Below are 15,636 nucleotides of genomic sequence, written 5' to 3' on the forward strand. Positions count from 1 at the left end.
TGGAAATGAAAATGCAATCCAGGTACTATTTGCAGGTTTCCATTTCCCTTCCCCAAGTTGTGGGTATACTGAGATTGTCCATAGCCCAAGTTCCTAGCTCTGACATGCGCTCAGCTTCTGCAACATGAACATCCTTTGTTGTTCCTTACAGTCCTTTTCCTTCCATATATCTTGATGGGAGACAGGCATTTTGCCTCCCAAAGTCAAGTCAGAGGAGAGAGAGAAAGCCTTCAAAAGAATAAACAAACAGTTCCTCAAGTTGGTCTGCCGGTGCTAACAGATATTTAAGTCAAAAAGAGTCAGTGGAACTTCTGAGGAAAGACATTTGCCACGGGGCAAAAACCAAACATCTTTAAGGAAATGCCTTTTATGTACCTGAAATGCTAAGCTCAGTCTAAGAGTCCTAGTAATGACATGAGGTAGGTTTAGATTCAAGTCTCAGAAGTGATGGGTTCGTTGTGTTAGAACATCGTACTTGTGTGGCTGGATGCTCGGGAAAAGCCAGAAGGCACAAGCAGTGAACTCAACCAGTATTAAGCCATTTGAAAATAATCCCTTTTTCTCTTCCTTCAGGCATTTTTGCACAGAATCAGACAGAATGCTGTGGACAAAGCCGAGAAATACATAACAGAGGAGAATATCAAGGTACTTCTTCCAGCTTTCTGATTTTATTGGCAGTTTTATTCATTTATGTTAAGTACTCATAATTAGCCGCATTAGAGAATCCTGGGGAAAATTATTCATGAACATTTCAATGAATGAGAAACCAAACATGCATAGGTCATATTCACATTTGTTTTTCATTTGTTCTTCATGAACATTTTGTGAGTGACATTTGTCTTGTAGGAATTTTAGTTAAAAACAATTTTTGGGACCCGTAGGCAAGTGAAATTTGTGGCAGGCAGAAATGGAAGTACTTGAGCTTCAGCCATTAATCTAAGGTTTATAAACTGAATTGGGGCTTGCTCCTGTAGCAGTGAAATCAATGAAAGCTTTGCCATGAGGTTTAATGGGCAGAGGATCTGACAGTAATAGAACAAGGGGACAGCAGCAGCATCCTCATCATGACATGAACAAGGAGGTTAACACCCTCTGTTTTCCCCAGAGTTGGTTCCTCCCTTTCATATGTTAGTATTACTATAATGTCTAGAGACTCTAATCAATGATTTAGTCCTCTGTTGAGCTATTCGGTGTGCAGTCAGTAACTGTAGGCCTTGCTGCAGACAACTCACTATCTATATGTCAGACAGGACAGACGGGTGGCACAAACCAAGCCAGATGATGTGGGGGTGGGTTGGCAAGATGAGATAACAATAAAATTAACAGAATTTACCCAAAAAGTAGAAGTCACAGCTCATCACTTAGTCCACCTATGCCACATGGGAATGATTGAGAGGCATCAGGGTGGGTTTGAAGGAGGGATTTTAAAGAATAAGGGCACAGATTTTACCAGGGAGTTTTTCCTGTGCATCGGGGGGTCGAGGGGAGAAAGCATGGAGAGGCTTGAGAGAGAAGCGGACAGGTGGGCAACTGAGGCTGCCACTGTTGGCAGAGTGAAGGCAAGAGTTATCTGGAGTCCCTAAGCATTCCCTGTGCAGTCTAGCGTGGCCTGTTAGCAAGGCAGAAGTGTCACCCATCAGCGGAGAGCGTGTGTTCAGGGGAATAACACATGCAGTGACTAGTGACTACAGATCCTGTGTGCTGCAAAATATGTAAAAAACTAATAAACCCACACACCAATTTGCAGATCTGACGAATGAACAAAGATGCTGCTGAATGTTATTCTTGCTGCTATTATTCATTTAGTACTAAAACATGTGCTAATTATGACTGTTCCATAATCAAATGCAACAACCACTGGCCCATCCAGAAAACTCCTCATTTTCTCTGCTGATTAAATGGATTTGTGCTTGAAGTTCCATTGCACCTCTCTGGGGATGCACCATTATATTTTTGGTTTATTCTTTCGCTAGGTGCCCAGAGGGCTTTCATGATGCAGTTTTTAAAGGCTCTTCCTTATTAATATCTTAACCAGCTTGCAGTAAAAGAGCTTCCCTTTGGAAATGAAAGGCCTGTTTACGTTACAGTGGAGGCCGGTTCATGGCAGCACAGTATGAACATCATTTCCTCCTTTCTGTTCCCACCAGAAGCAGTTTCAGTGTCTTTCCTGTAGCCAAGATCTTTTCCTTCGTGGCCTCCCCATGGTGTTCCTCCCTGGTGCCCTCTACAGGCACGTGCCCATTTGTGCTCTGTATCTCTGGTTACCAGGGAGCTGTGAGCTAGCTAGCATCCTGGCTGGCTGGTGGCACGAACTGTGGAGAGTGTATAAATGGTTTGGAAGCCTGTTTAAAGATGAATCTCTCTCCTCCTCTCCCTCTTCCTGCAGTGGGAATGTCTGGAGGGAAGCTTAGAGTATTTTGACTGTTATTCACTGCAAAGCAAAGGAAGAAAATGTCTTTTAGGACCAGCTGGGGTAACATTGTCAGTACTGGCCCTGTAGATTTCTCCTACAGCTGGCATTTTAGGTGGTTGGAGAGTTCAGGGAACCTTGGGCACCAGTTGTGTCACCTCTAAAATGACCAGTCCCAGGCCTGGTTTACACACAGTTTTTGTACTAATATAACTATTTTGGTTCAAGGGATGATGTTTTACTGAAATAATTAGATTGATACAACCCCTAGTCTGGATGCAGTTATAGCACCATAAAGGTGCCTCAAATACATACAGCTTATTCACCTTTCCATATGGGAATAACTATCCCAGTATAAAGCACTGGGCATATGGCTATAACTGCAGCCACACTATGATGGTTGTCCCACTTTTACTGTACTCATCTAACTAAAGTGATACAACCGTCGTGTGTAGACAGGTCCCCAGCTGCAGATCCCTGACATAGTTCTGGGAAATAGAAACTTCATATCAAACAAACAGACTTTTTAGCAAAGTTAGGGAAGGTCCCTCTGCCCCCTTTAGCCTCAGATGACCTTTGTTACCTAAGGCGCCTGGATCCCATTGACCATCACAGAACACAGTATATTACACAGCAGATATTCCTTGGATCATAAAATACCCCCTTGAAGACTGCTCCTTGTAGGGTAAAATCATGCCTAACAGATGTTTTCCTCTTCCTTGCTAATCTCCTTCTGGCATAGCTTTCCTCCTGGCCATCCAACAGAGGCTAATATATCATAACATCAGTCACAGCTGAGCTGGAGAGCTGTGGTATGTTCTGCTAGGATTTGCACTGGGAATTTTCTGCAAGCAAACAAACAGTCCCTCTGTGGAGCGAGAAGCTTGTGTTCCTCTCCTTCTTCCTCTGCTTTCTTTGGTTGAGCACAGAGAACTGTTCAAAGGCCAACAGTGCAAATTCGCCATGTTGGAATGCTTGATTCTTTTTGAGCCAAATGGTGGCTTTAAGCCACAGGCCTGCATTGGGCATGGTGCAGGGCTACAGTGTTCTAAGTCAGTGGTTCTCAACTGGGGTCCGGGGCCCCTTGGGGGGCCGTGAGCAGGTTTCAGGGGGTCCATCAAGCAAGGTCAGGGTTAGACTCCCTGGGGCCAAGGGCAGAAAGCCGAAGCCCCTCCGCATGGGGCTGAAGCTTGGGGCCTTGAGCCCCACCACCCGGGGCTGAAGATGAAGCCTGAGAAATGTAGCTTTCCCAGGCAATTGTCCTGCTTGCTGCCCCCTAACACTGGCCCTGGCTTTTATATGCAGAAACCCAGTTGTTGTGGCACAGGTGGGCCATGGAGTTTTTATAGCACGTTGAGAGGGCCTCAGAAAGAAAAGGGTTGAGAACCCCTGTTCTAAGGCAAGCGCTGAGCCTCCTGCAGTGAAAGGGGAAAGCATGTACAATGCTGTTCCGAGAGGAGGATGTAGCGTGCTTTTCTCTGCACATCCAGCCAGCAAGTGTGGAGCGGGAGAGGACTATGGCACCGCCCCCTTGAGAACCTTACAGCACTGGTGGGCAACATGCGGCCCATCGGGGTAACCGCTGGCGGGCCGTGAGACAGTTTATTTACATTGAGCATCCACAGGCAGGGCTGCCCGCAGCTCCCAGTGGCCGTGGTTTGATGTTCCCAGCCAATGGGAGCTGTGGGAAGTGGCAGCCAACACATCCCTGAGGCCCGCGCCACTTCCTGCAGCTCCCATTGGCCGGGAACGGCGAACCACGGCCACTCGGAGTTGCAGGCGGCCGAACCTGTGGATGCTCAATGTAAACAAACTGTCTTGTGGCCCGTCAGCGGATTACCCTGACGGGCCGCGTGTGGCCCGCGGGCCGCAGGTTGTCCACCAGTGCCTTAGAGGGACACAGTTGTGTCTATCCTTAATGTAGAGTGGAAGGCTCTTTGAATCCTCAATCTTGCACATGCTGGCAGGGGCCAGACACAAACTGGCTATAGGAGGAAATGGACTTCATACCTGTCCTGGGGAGAGTTAGAACTTGAGCTCAAGGTGGTTCCTCCCGTGAGTGGCTAATATCGCATTAACTCAGGCTGAAGCATGTGATTTCATAGCCAATGGGTAAAATCCAATGCACAATATTGCAACTGAGAGCATGCCTGATAGCTAAAATGTGGGGTGGGAAGTGCTAGAACCTTCTGAGTCTCCTGCACTTCACCCACTGAATGTTTGGAAACTGGAAGCCATTTCTCCTTGGTATTGTTTACATCACAAGAGTGTCACTTATTGATGAAGCCAGAGCTAGGAGGCTGTTTGCAGTGTGAGAAATGGCTTGACTTCACCGCATACCTTCCGTTTGACACTGGCCTGGTTAGAAGAAAGGATTGGAAAATATAGTGTAACACATATATCCCAGCTGAGGCTCTTGTATACAGCCTGCCTGCTAAGCCTGTCCTCTAGTGATTGCCAGTGCTTACAGTCTAGCTGGGTCACTTGTTTGTCGGGATTCCTTTCTCTTTATGGCAGCATTCCAGCCCCTGCACTTCCACTCCTGGTTTCTCTTCCTGTTTCATATGGTGATTACTAAATATTATACAGCTTGCATGTTTGTAGCACCTTTCACCCAGAGAACTGTGTCAGCACACTACACCCCAGAGGATTTTTTTCAGACCTGAACTGAATGTGTGTTTGCACATCAGCAGTTGTGCATGCTCACAACTTAGATGCTCACACAAAGTCAGAAATTATGTTCACACATGGCTAGCAAGATACTTATCAAGTAAAAGAGTGCACAAATGCCCAACTTGCACTGACACACAGTAGTGCATATGCAAATTAGGGGGCTAATTCTCCATTACCCTGCAGCTTGTATGGCCATTTACATCTGTGCAAAGTGGGAGTACAATGCTACTATTCTGATTTGGCAGCATTGTTATATTGATTTTGCTCTAGTGTAAATGGCAACACAAGGAGCAAGGTAATAGAGAACTGAGCCCCTTTATCTACACATGCACTTCTGTGTGTGTATGTGTATGTGCAAGTTGGGAATCAGGCCCTTAATGTGCAATTGTGCATATGTAAATACATGCCTAATTTTGGTCTGAAAAATTAGGTCCTGTGTTTGAAGAAAATGCTTTGTCCACTAGTAAAATACACTAAAGGTGTGGAACATGGCTGCTATTTCACAGCACACAGCAACATTGTATTGCAGGGTCAGACAAAATGGTATACATAAGTGAATAGTATCATAATTATTTAAAGGATAAGAATAATAACTCCTTCCAGTTTGCCTAGAAAATTATTGCTAGCCCCTCATGTTGTGCAAAAAGTACCACAGGATCCTTAATGACCACAAGTGCTGACGTGTTCAAATGACCTCTTACAGCTGTTTCCTCCAAAAATTGATTTGTCATGAGTGGGAGGGGAAGGCAGAAGACTTTTTTTGCCCCGTCTCCTTTAATGTGAGTTTGGCCTTTGTGAGCCCACATGGTATTTCCATTTACCTTCTCGAGAGTTTGTGAGAAACCTTCTATAGAACTGACAAAGGCCGATGATGATTATCAGGCCTAGATACTTGGAAAGTTCATCTTTATTTACATAGGTCAATGGCACAAGCAAAACTAAGATCCTCCCTGGGGGAATGCCGAGAGTGTGAAAGACACATAATCATTCATACCCCAGAGACATTTTAAAATGATTACTTCCTGGCAGCAGTAGATAGGCACCGTATTTAGGCACTTCTACTTTAATAAGACACCCCAACCTTCATCAACGGTTAACACTGGATTTCTCTTGGTATTTCAGATCTTGTTTTCCAACATCGAAGACATTCTTGACGTTCACAAGGAGTTCTTGGCTGCCCTGGAATTTTGTTTACAACCAGAACCTCAATCTCAGCATGAACTGGGAAATGTTTTCTTAAAATTTGTGAGTACAATGACTTAATGCTATCTGTAAATGCAGCTTCCTGTCACATGCTCCCACGTCCTAATCTCTTAGCTTTGGTAACGGTACCATGACAATGTGTATCTTTTATGAACGTACTATGTGGGGTGGGAAAAACCTTTGTGAATGAGACTGGAACAATGGAAACCAGATCAAACCCAGCAAAACAAGGAGGTATTTTTAGAAATTCTTCCTTTTCCTCTTGCATAGAATTTCTTTTTTCTTTTCTTCTCATCCAGCTGATCACATTTTACTGCTAAGAGTTTATTTCTTTGGTTCTAAAAATTTCAAAAGAACATCTCCATTCTAAATAGAATCAATACAAAAATCTCTATGTTTTAATGCAAAATAAGATGGAGATTTTAAACCCACAAAAGACAGGAAATTCAATACCAAGGCACCTACTGTAGCAGTTCTCCTTAATAACTTGGTTACACAATGAAGGCCCAATTTTCAAACATTTAGGTGTGCAATCCCATGACTAATTTGTGCATAAAATACACTAATTGTGCATGCAAGACAAGTAATTATGAATGTGTACAACTTGATTAGCATCTCACTCATGTGCCATTTTCATGCAGTCACCTGATTTGCGTACAATAACACACAATTGCATGGACATTTTGCGTGTGCAACTGCACTCCCAAGGCATTTGAAAATCAGAAACCTCCCACATAACATCTTTGCTGAGAACTCTAATAACTATATTCAACAGCAGCAACTCTCCATTCAAATCTATTCCATCATGCTTCAATAATCTGTGGTGATCCAGACTTTATAGCGTACCTGGGTTTGTCTGAGCGCACATAATTTATACAGCCATTCATTACATTCATAGAACCACAGCACCTTCTCCCTTTGCATATGTTTGTTTATTTATGATAAAAGAAAAGGAGTACTTGTGGCACCTTAGAGACTAACCAATTTATTTGAGCATAAGCTTTCGTGAGCTACAGCTCACTTCATTGGATGCATACAGTATGCATCCGATGAAGTGAGCTGTAGCTCACGAAAGCTTATGCTCAAATAAATTGGTTAGTCTCTAAGGTGCCACAAGTACTCCTTTTCTTTTTGCGGATACAGACTAACACGGCTGTTACTCTGAAACCTTTATTTATGATGTGACAATCATGTAAATATTATTACTAGTAGTATAATGTATTATTTATATTGTAGTAGTGCCCAGAGGCAATAGTGAGGAGTGGGGCCGCACCATGTTAAGGCTGTGCAAACACAGAGGAGAACAACAAATCATAGAAATGTAGGGCTGGACTGGACTTCAAGGGGTCATCTAGTCCACCCCCCTGTGTTGAGGCAGGATTAAGATAAAGCGGCTAGCACATCCCTCGGCCCATGCTGCTTCCTGCAGCCCCCATTGGCCTGGAGCAGTGAACCGTGGCCAGTGGGAGCTGCGATCGGCCGAACCTGCGGACGCTGCAGGTAGACAAACCGTCCCGGCCCACCAACGGATTTCCCTGATGGGCCATGTGCCAAAGGTTGCCGATCCCTGGTATAGAGAGACAAGGTGGGTGAGGTAATATCTTTTATTAGGCCAACTTCTGTTGGTAAGAGAGACAAGCTTTCGAGCCACACAGATCTCTTCTTCCAGACCTTACCCACTTGGTCTCTCTCTAATATCCTGGGACCGACACGGCCACAACTACACTTCAAGTAATATAATATAACAGTTGTTTTCAACCTGCTGTCTGCAGGCCCCCGGGGGTCTGCAGACTATGTCTAAGATTTCCAAAGGGGTCTGCACCTCCATTCAAAATTTTTTAGGGGTCCGCAAATGAAAAAGGGTTGAAAACCGCTGATGTATAATTTGTTAATGAAATGTTTAGTAATTAATTCTTAATCGAATACCCCTTAAAATATACATAAATGTGTAATAGAGAAATTATTAGACTAGGGCTTCTCAACCATTTTCTTTCCGAGCTCCCCCCCGGTTATAAAAACTTCACGGCCCAGATGTGCCACAACAACTGTTTTTCTGCATATAAAAGCCAGGGCCGGCATTAGAGGGTAGCAAGCAGAGCGATTGCCCGGAGCCCCGCCGCACGGGGCACCACAAAGCTAAGTTCTTCAGGCTTTGGCTTCAGCCCCAGCTGGTGGAGCTTGGTGCCCCAGGTTGCAGTCCCGTGCGGCAGGACTTTGGCTTTCTGCTCTGGGCCCTAGCGAGTCTAACACTGGCCATGCTTGGTGGATCCCCTGAAACCTGCTCGTGGCCTCCCAAGGGGCCCCGGACCCCTGGTTGAGAGCCACTGATTAGACAGTAATGCCAGATGGATGCGTGCTACTGCAAATTTCTCTTCTATTGGAGTCTAATGGACTGGCACCTTCTGCATCAGTTTGCACTGAAGCCTGTACAATGCATTGCTCATAATGTCTACATGATTCTGTCCCACAGTCCCGCAAGAGACAAAAGCCTGCAGTCCATACACTGCGAGTGAGGCAAACTCCTTCCATTTCAGAATATACAGTCAAGACTGGTCATAACCATAATTTGCTATGTGTATCCACCTAGGGCTCCAGATCGAAGGAGATGCAGAAATAATGCTGGGAGGCACTATAGCCACTTAGTTCCAGGCAAGCAAGGACCACGAGAAGGTTAGCAAAGGAGGAGAAAGCAATCTCTTAGTATGTGGAGTCCTGCTGGGGCTCAGAAGATAATATACAGCCTGAAGTGCAGCAATGTGGAAGACAGAAAGGGCTAATTCTCAGGGGTCTGTGTCTTGCCACAATGCAGATTTAAATAATGAGCCCCTGGCAACTGGCAGAGAGATTTCTAATGCAGTGGCCTGGGTTTAAAGCAGATCTCCAGTTCCCCTCTTTGCTTAGGGTACCAGTGTCCCATGTCTGTAATTGGTACTGTTCTAGTGAAGTGGTGGCACATGCAAGCAAGTTGTACTATGGAGCAACTGTTGTTCTCAGCAGTTTTCCATGGAGTCGTTGCATAGTTTCAGCAAAATGGTGGGCAGTATTTTGTCACAAGGAGAATAAAGGATGGAACACTCTGGGCTTCGAAGGGAAAAAGCCAACGGTGATCTCCAAGAGATGTAGTTCTGGGACATAGATGTGGAGCTGATACTTTTGCCATAGCACATGTTGTTAGCCAGTCTGACAAGTGAGCAAACAACCTAGATGCAGGGAGGGAGGAAACCTTGAGCTAACAAATATTCTAAAAATAAATCTTGCAAGTCTCTGGGTCCCCCCAGCAAATAGAGTAGAATGGGTAGATGGATTTCCCACCCTGGATTGCATATGAAAATCACTAAAGGTTTTGTGGCTCCAAACATCACTCTCACCACATTGTTTTTCATTATGGTCAAGTCACAGCATTACCCAAAAGGGGTTAGTGGTGAGGAAATTAGATAAAGCCTCTGACCTGAATGTGCCCGTATATCTTCATGATCACCTGACTTACTAGCAAGATCATCATTGTTCCTGATTACAAGTGCCACTTCCGTGTCACCTGCCAGATGTTAGCACAGATGTCCCCCTGCAGCAGATACCTATTTAAAAAAAATGTTCCTAAATTCAGCAAATAGAGTGAGAATCCCAGGACTCAAGGGCCCTCTTTCTGACATTTGCCTTGAATTTCTAAGCTCTAAACGTTTTCCCTGAGTTTCCTTGTCATAAAGGCTCTTTTGTGCAGGCCATGGAAACATCAGGCTGTCTGTGGACCAGAAATGCACAGAGCTGGCCAGAGCCTGGTCTCTCTGTTATTGCCAGAGCTGATTCATGTCGGGTGGAAGCAGTACAGGAAGTCTGTGTGCAGATTCCTGGATCACAGTGAACTACCTGCTGACAGTGATATAACCTCAGAGGCCAAGCAGCATCTGCCTCCATGTAACTTATGGTCTGAACAAAACACAGAACTCCCCTTCCCCACCCCAAAAAACCCCCCACAACACCCAGGTACTTTCATAGGACTTTAAGTTCTGTTATTTTTACTTGACTCCTCCCTGCTGGAACAATGGGGCTTCCCATCAATGACACAACAGTTAGGCACAAGTCAGCCAAGCAACATCTATTGCTGTATATCTGTGGCAACTGACCTGCACTGTAGGCCAGCCTTAGCCTTCATTCCACCTTGGATCAGGAGTGATGAGGACAAGACAGGTTGCTGACTAAGCAAGCCACTAGGTCTATGTAGGAGCCTTACTGGCTGACGGAAAGGAAGAGTATCAAAAATAGATGCACCACATGTAGCTCCAACCTCCAGTTCAGCAGTGCTGGTTTATTTGGTTCCATCAGCTTTCTGAGCTCTTATTAATTTGAATTAGATACATCTGCTGATTGCCTGGTGCTGTGTGAATATGATCAGACAATGCTGTCTCAAGGATGAGGCAAGTTAATGCAGGATCTCCCCAGTACACTGGAATCAAGCAATCTCGAAGCATTTAAGAATGTGCTTTAAGTTCCTGAATAAGGATGGAAAGGATCGCATGGTTAAAATTAAATGTGTGCTTAAATGCTTTGATGAATTGGGGCCAAAAACTGAGGGGCTCCTTTGAGGAGAATTTCTTTCTCTTCCCACTCCAAGGATTCCATGCAAGGCTCAGAGAGAATATGGGGGAACAAGGCTTTTAGGAATATTCCAATTTAGAGCAGTAAAACTTTATTTTTGTCACTACAGCATCTCTGGTTCTGGAAGCACATGGGGAGCAGATCTGCTGAGTAAGAAGGTGCCATTTTTACATGGTCCCTTTTCTGACCATAATTGCACTTTAAGGTAGTGGTAACTGTTGGCTCAGCATTCCTGGGGATAACATCTCTAATTATGGAACTGATCATTTCTTCATCGATGGGGAGGAGGGAAACCTCAGCGTCACCCAGAGAGGAAATTAAACACTTCAGATACTGAGTAATTTAAAGCATAGCTCTCATACTTGTGGGTCTTATGCATGAAAGGCAGCTGGAAAGGACTGGATGAAAGCACTCTGCTGTGTGTATAATTATTATATTGAGTCAAGTTTAGCAGGGTGATTTTGTCATGATAAAAATATAACCTCTCAGAATGTTGAACGCATGACGCTGCAGTCAGTAACCTGAGCAATGACATTTGCTCGTGTTGCATTGATACAAGCTCTTCTGATCTGAAACAGATGCTGTCATGTTAATGGACGCTATTTCTAGGAAGCTAGTTTTCAAGCATGCTGCTCCTGTGCATCTGGAGCTGCATGAGGGAGTCAAGAAGAGCAAATATTTGAGGAACTCACATGCCCAGCTTCTCCTTCTTTAACTTGCTCTTTTAAAGACACAATCAGCATGATTCCCAGTTCCCTCCATCCATGTGTGTCATGCACCCAGCCTGCCTTTTCCTGTGTCTGGTGGTCTGGAGCCTCCCTTTCTATTGAACTCCCCAGGATTAAAGCCATATACTGATGTGAGCCATGCAGCTGAGAGATAAAGGTCCAGAGCATCTACTTGCCAGCTTCTCACTGCAATTTCTTTGTGGCTGCTGCTTTGTTTGCCTTATGCCATTGGTATTATTGTGTTTGGGGAGAAATCAGTTTAGTCTTAGCTCTACACCCATCAATAAAAGGAGAAACAAATGCCCCATCAGATCAGTGATCCTTTGGAATAAAAACAAGCAGCACTTTACTCAGTTCATGAGCACGTGTCCAGCCCTGAAGCTGTTGACCTGAATGCTGAGTTAGCCTCCTGTATCAGTGTGTAAACACAGTTTCTCTTCCATGAAGTCATAGGAAATGCAGCTATATTTCTCCGGATCCATGTTACTTAACTGTTTCAATCAGCCACAGTTTTTACATGGATCTGTGCATATCTACATAAATAAAGCTGTTAAAGTCTGCAAGTATCTAATCTGCAGCTTGCACAGGAAGATCTATATGGACTAATACCTGCAAGATACTGCTTCTAAAAGTGCCCTTCTCATAGTCTGGGGCAGATTTTGTCTGGTCCCTGGATATGGGAGGGTGCATGGAGCTTTCGTCCCCCTAGGGCACAAGGGCCTTTAAACTGCAAGGTGCTGGAAATGGTTTTTATTGCTTTTCTGTAAAATATTCCATGTTGTTCTCCAAATAAGAGATGTTTGTGGTGTACTCAGCATCTCTAATCTATTACACTGGAAAAAATTCTACCGTCACTCTCACCCTGTGGTTTAAATAAAGTAGAACGTGGTACTACCAGCTGCTTCTTGTACTTTAACAAGGAGATTTCATTTCAGTTTGTGGGCGTGACATCATGTGTACGGCCAGAGGGATTGTGTATATTTACAGCACAGTAGATGAGAAATTAAAGGAGCACCTCCATTTATTGTTAATGTTGTGCCTAAACTCAGACTCCTTTGTAAAGTATTTAATTTGTATTATTCTGAGAGAAAATATGCAAACCAGCTCTGTCCACACAATCACACTCTGAGTCAACATGTGTTACCTTTTTCTTGCAGAAAGACAAGTTCTTTGTATATGAGGAATATTGCAGCAACCATGAGAAAGCACTCAGGCTCCTAATGGAACTGAACAAGATTCCAGCAGTGAGAGCATTCCTCCTGGTGAGCATCTTCTCTAGCATCTTGCACTGAACAATCCAACTTTGTACTGTACTTACAAGTAATCTTTCATGTCCCAGGGGCTCAAAGCACTTTACAGACACGAACCATTCAAGCCTTACAGCTGCTGGTAAGGTAGATATTAATATGCCCATTGTTTTGATTGGCAAACTGAGTTGCAGAACTAAATTCAGCCCTGGAACGAGCAATTTCAATAGGAGGTTGTTCCTATTTAGGCTAAAGATGGGTTGACCCACACATGATTAAATGAGTTGCCCAGCAAGTCAGTGGAAGAGTTAGGAGTGGAACCCCAGTGGATCTGATTTCCCACTCCATGCTCTAGCCAATAGACAGAGCTCCCTCCCAAAAAAGTGAACTACACTTCTTGATTATTTTCTGTTTCATTGGTGGCATTTCTTCCCTCCAACATCCTTCTCCCTTCTTCCTTGGTTTTAGGTCATCTCTCCTTTGTTCCCAACCATGGGCACAGACATTGGGAGTGGGAGTTGCCACCAGCTGATAGGGTGATTCAGGATGTTAGGCCAAGTTCTTACTGCATGCCTTGAGGTAGAAAGGAGGCTGCCATTTTGAAAATGTGGCCCTTCATATGGGGGCTTCATTCCCTTCCACTCCTGACTTGTCTCCCGCCTGCCAAAGGCCTAGTCCTTCCTGATTACATAGAGAAGCAGAAGCCCCTTATGAATGAATATCCCTTCCAGGTAGGCCCTTATCTTCTGGGCACTTTTCAGCCACAATTCCTAGACCTAACAGGAAGCATGGAGAACAAGAGTTAATTCCCTTAAATATTCAGGCCCTATTCACTCTTGTGAGTTTGAGTTAGTTCCATAATGTCACTGTGTTTTTGAAGCACTGAAGTGTCGTCTTCTAGCCTGTTCGCTCCTCTGTGTGTCACTGCAAAGGAAAAATTATTTGGGAGAAGGTCTAGACCAGGGGTCAGCAACCTTCGGCACGTGGCTCATCAGGGTAATCTGCTGGTGGGCCGCGAGACATTTTGTTTACGTTGACTGTCCGCAGGCACGGCCCCCCGCAGCTCCCAGTGGCCGCGGTTCGCTGTTCCCAGCCAATGTTTTAGAGTGTTCTCTGCACCTACTAATTGTGCCAACAGAGAAAAAGCATTAGCTAGGTTGTTGGCCTCAACTGGCAAACTGGGCAGGAGGCCCAGAGTAAGAGATAATGTGCTGCCAACTGTTGTTTTCTGTAGCACCTGAATTCAAAAGATTCTTAAAATAGCTGTAAGTATGGGGAAAGCACTAAAGCCTGTGCTTTGCTGTGGCTGCTGTAATTCCTTCCACCCTCAATCTCCCATGAAAGCCCACATTATATAATGTCACTCTGCAACGAGGGCTACATTAGAATACAAAGCATTGCTTGTGTGAATGGATTTGGCCTGGGTGCCCCCTCACAGCTGGTGAAATATAGAGCCCAGCCTCAGAAGATCTGGGAATATATCTGAAAACTCAGTAAGAGTTAAATGGCAATTTTGATCCAGTGTTGGAGCGATGGGTGGAGAAGAGGCATGGGAAGGACTGAATCAGACGAGACTCTTGGAAAATTGAACTGAGAGCTTTGTGAGCTGGTAGCAAGCACCACAGATATAGAGTAGCCTGGAGAGTGGTTGTTGTGCAGGAGACTGTACATAAAAATATCATTCAGGGCTGTTGATGAATGGTGTCTGTGAGGGCTGTTTGAAAATAGAGAGATGATTAAACCTACAGCCAAAAAAGCACCAGTGCTCAGAGTGCTTCTGGGCCACTAGAATGAATGATGCACTGGGAAAATGTTCTCAATGAACAAAGCAGGTGAAGCTTGGCTTGTTTGGGGCTTCGTTACAAACTCAGTGGTTTGAGCACTGGCGTGCTAAACCCAGGGTTGTGAGTTCCATCTTTGAGGGGGCCATTTAGGGATCTGGGGCAAAAATTGGGGATTAGTCCTGCTTTGAGCAGGGGGTTGGACTTGATGACCTCTTGAGGACCCTTCCAACCCTAATATTTAATAAATAAATAAATAAATAAAACTTAGCTTTGGTTGACTGGAGGGTTTTGTGAGTCTTTCAAATACACGTCGAATGAGTTATAGAACAACTCTGACCCTTTTACCTGGACTTGGTTGGGTTTGGATTTACTTCTCTTACTTCTTGTATCAGCAATAACTATACTGACTCTAGAGTTTGTGTAGTGTTTATATTGTCCCTTTCATTTAACTATGTCTAACCAAAACTGGGTGGGTTTGCCCTATCCTCGGTACAGACATGCTCATGCACGCTTTTCTGTTTGGAAACTGCAGGGTCTCACACAGGGTAGACGAAACATACCCTGGAACCAAACGATGGGTTCACACATGATGCTTAGGCTGTGAGACTGTCTATGGAATGCAGTGGACTTTGATTTCCTGCACTCAAACTTTGGCCATAACTTTATTATACTGTTCCTAATGAGTGCATCCTATTTTCGCCCTTTGGGTTCGATATTTTTGGGGCCCAGTGGTGGAAGCCTTATATAGGTGAGCACTAACTCACATAAGAGGTCACATTAAGTTCAACAGGACTATTGAGTAATGACAGTAATGAGCTATTTGGGTTCCTTTTGAGGATTGCACATTTTTCCCTTCACATTGTTTGACATTTTCTGAACTTCAGGCAGTATAATGTTTAGCTTTGGATTCAGAACCCTCCACACTACCATCTTTACCCATAATGGCTCATCTCCTACTGGTACCTGGAGAGCTTTGAGCATCGAACTCCCTCCTTTGT

General features: G+C 44.5%; 1 protein-coding gene across 5 annotated transcripts in view; it reads left to right on the forward strand.

Moving 5' to 3' along the window:
- The window catches only part of PREX1 (phosphatidylinositol-3,4,5-trisphosphate dependent Rac exchange factor 1), a 225,226-nt gene that overhangs the window by 97,021 nt on the left and 112,569 nt on the right, over window positions 1-15,636 (forward strand). For all 5 annotated transcript variants that reach the window (XM_037915550.2, XM_037915549.2, XM_037915551.2 and 2 more), the window contains exons 2-4: window positions 574-645; window positions 6,206-6,328; window positions 12,765-12,869. In XM_037915550.2, the coding sequence (XP_037771478.1) occupies window positions 574-645; window positions 6,206-6,328; window positions 12,765-12,869 (300 nt within the window). The remainder of the gene's footprint in view (window positions 1-573; window positions 646-6,205; window positions 6,329-12,764; window positions 12,870-15,636) is intronic.

This window comes from Chelonia mydas, chromosome 13 (genome assembly GCF_015237465.2).
Source record: "Chelonia mydas isolate rCheMyd1 chromosome 13, rCheMyd1.pri.v2, whole genome shotgun sequence".
NCBI classification, from domain to species: domain Eukaryota; kingdom Metazoa; phylum Chordata; order Testudines; family Cheloniidae; genus Chelonia; species Chelonia mydas.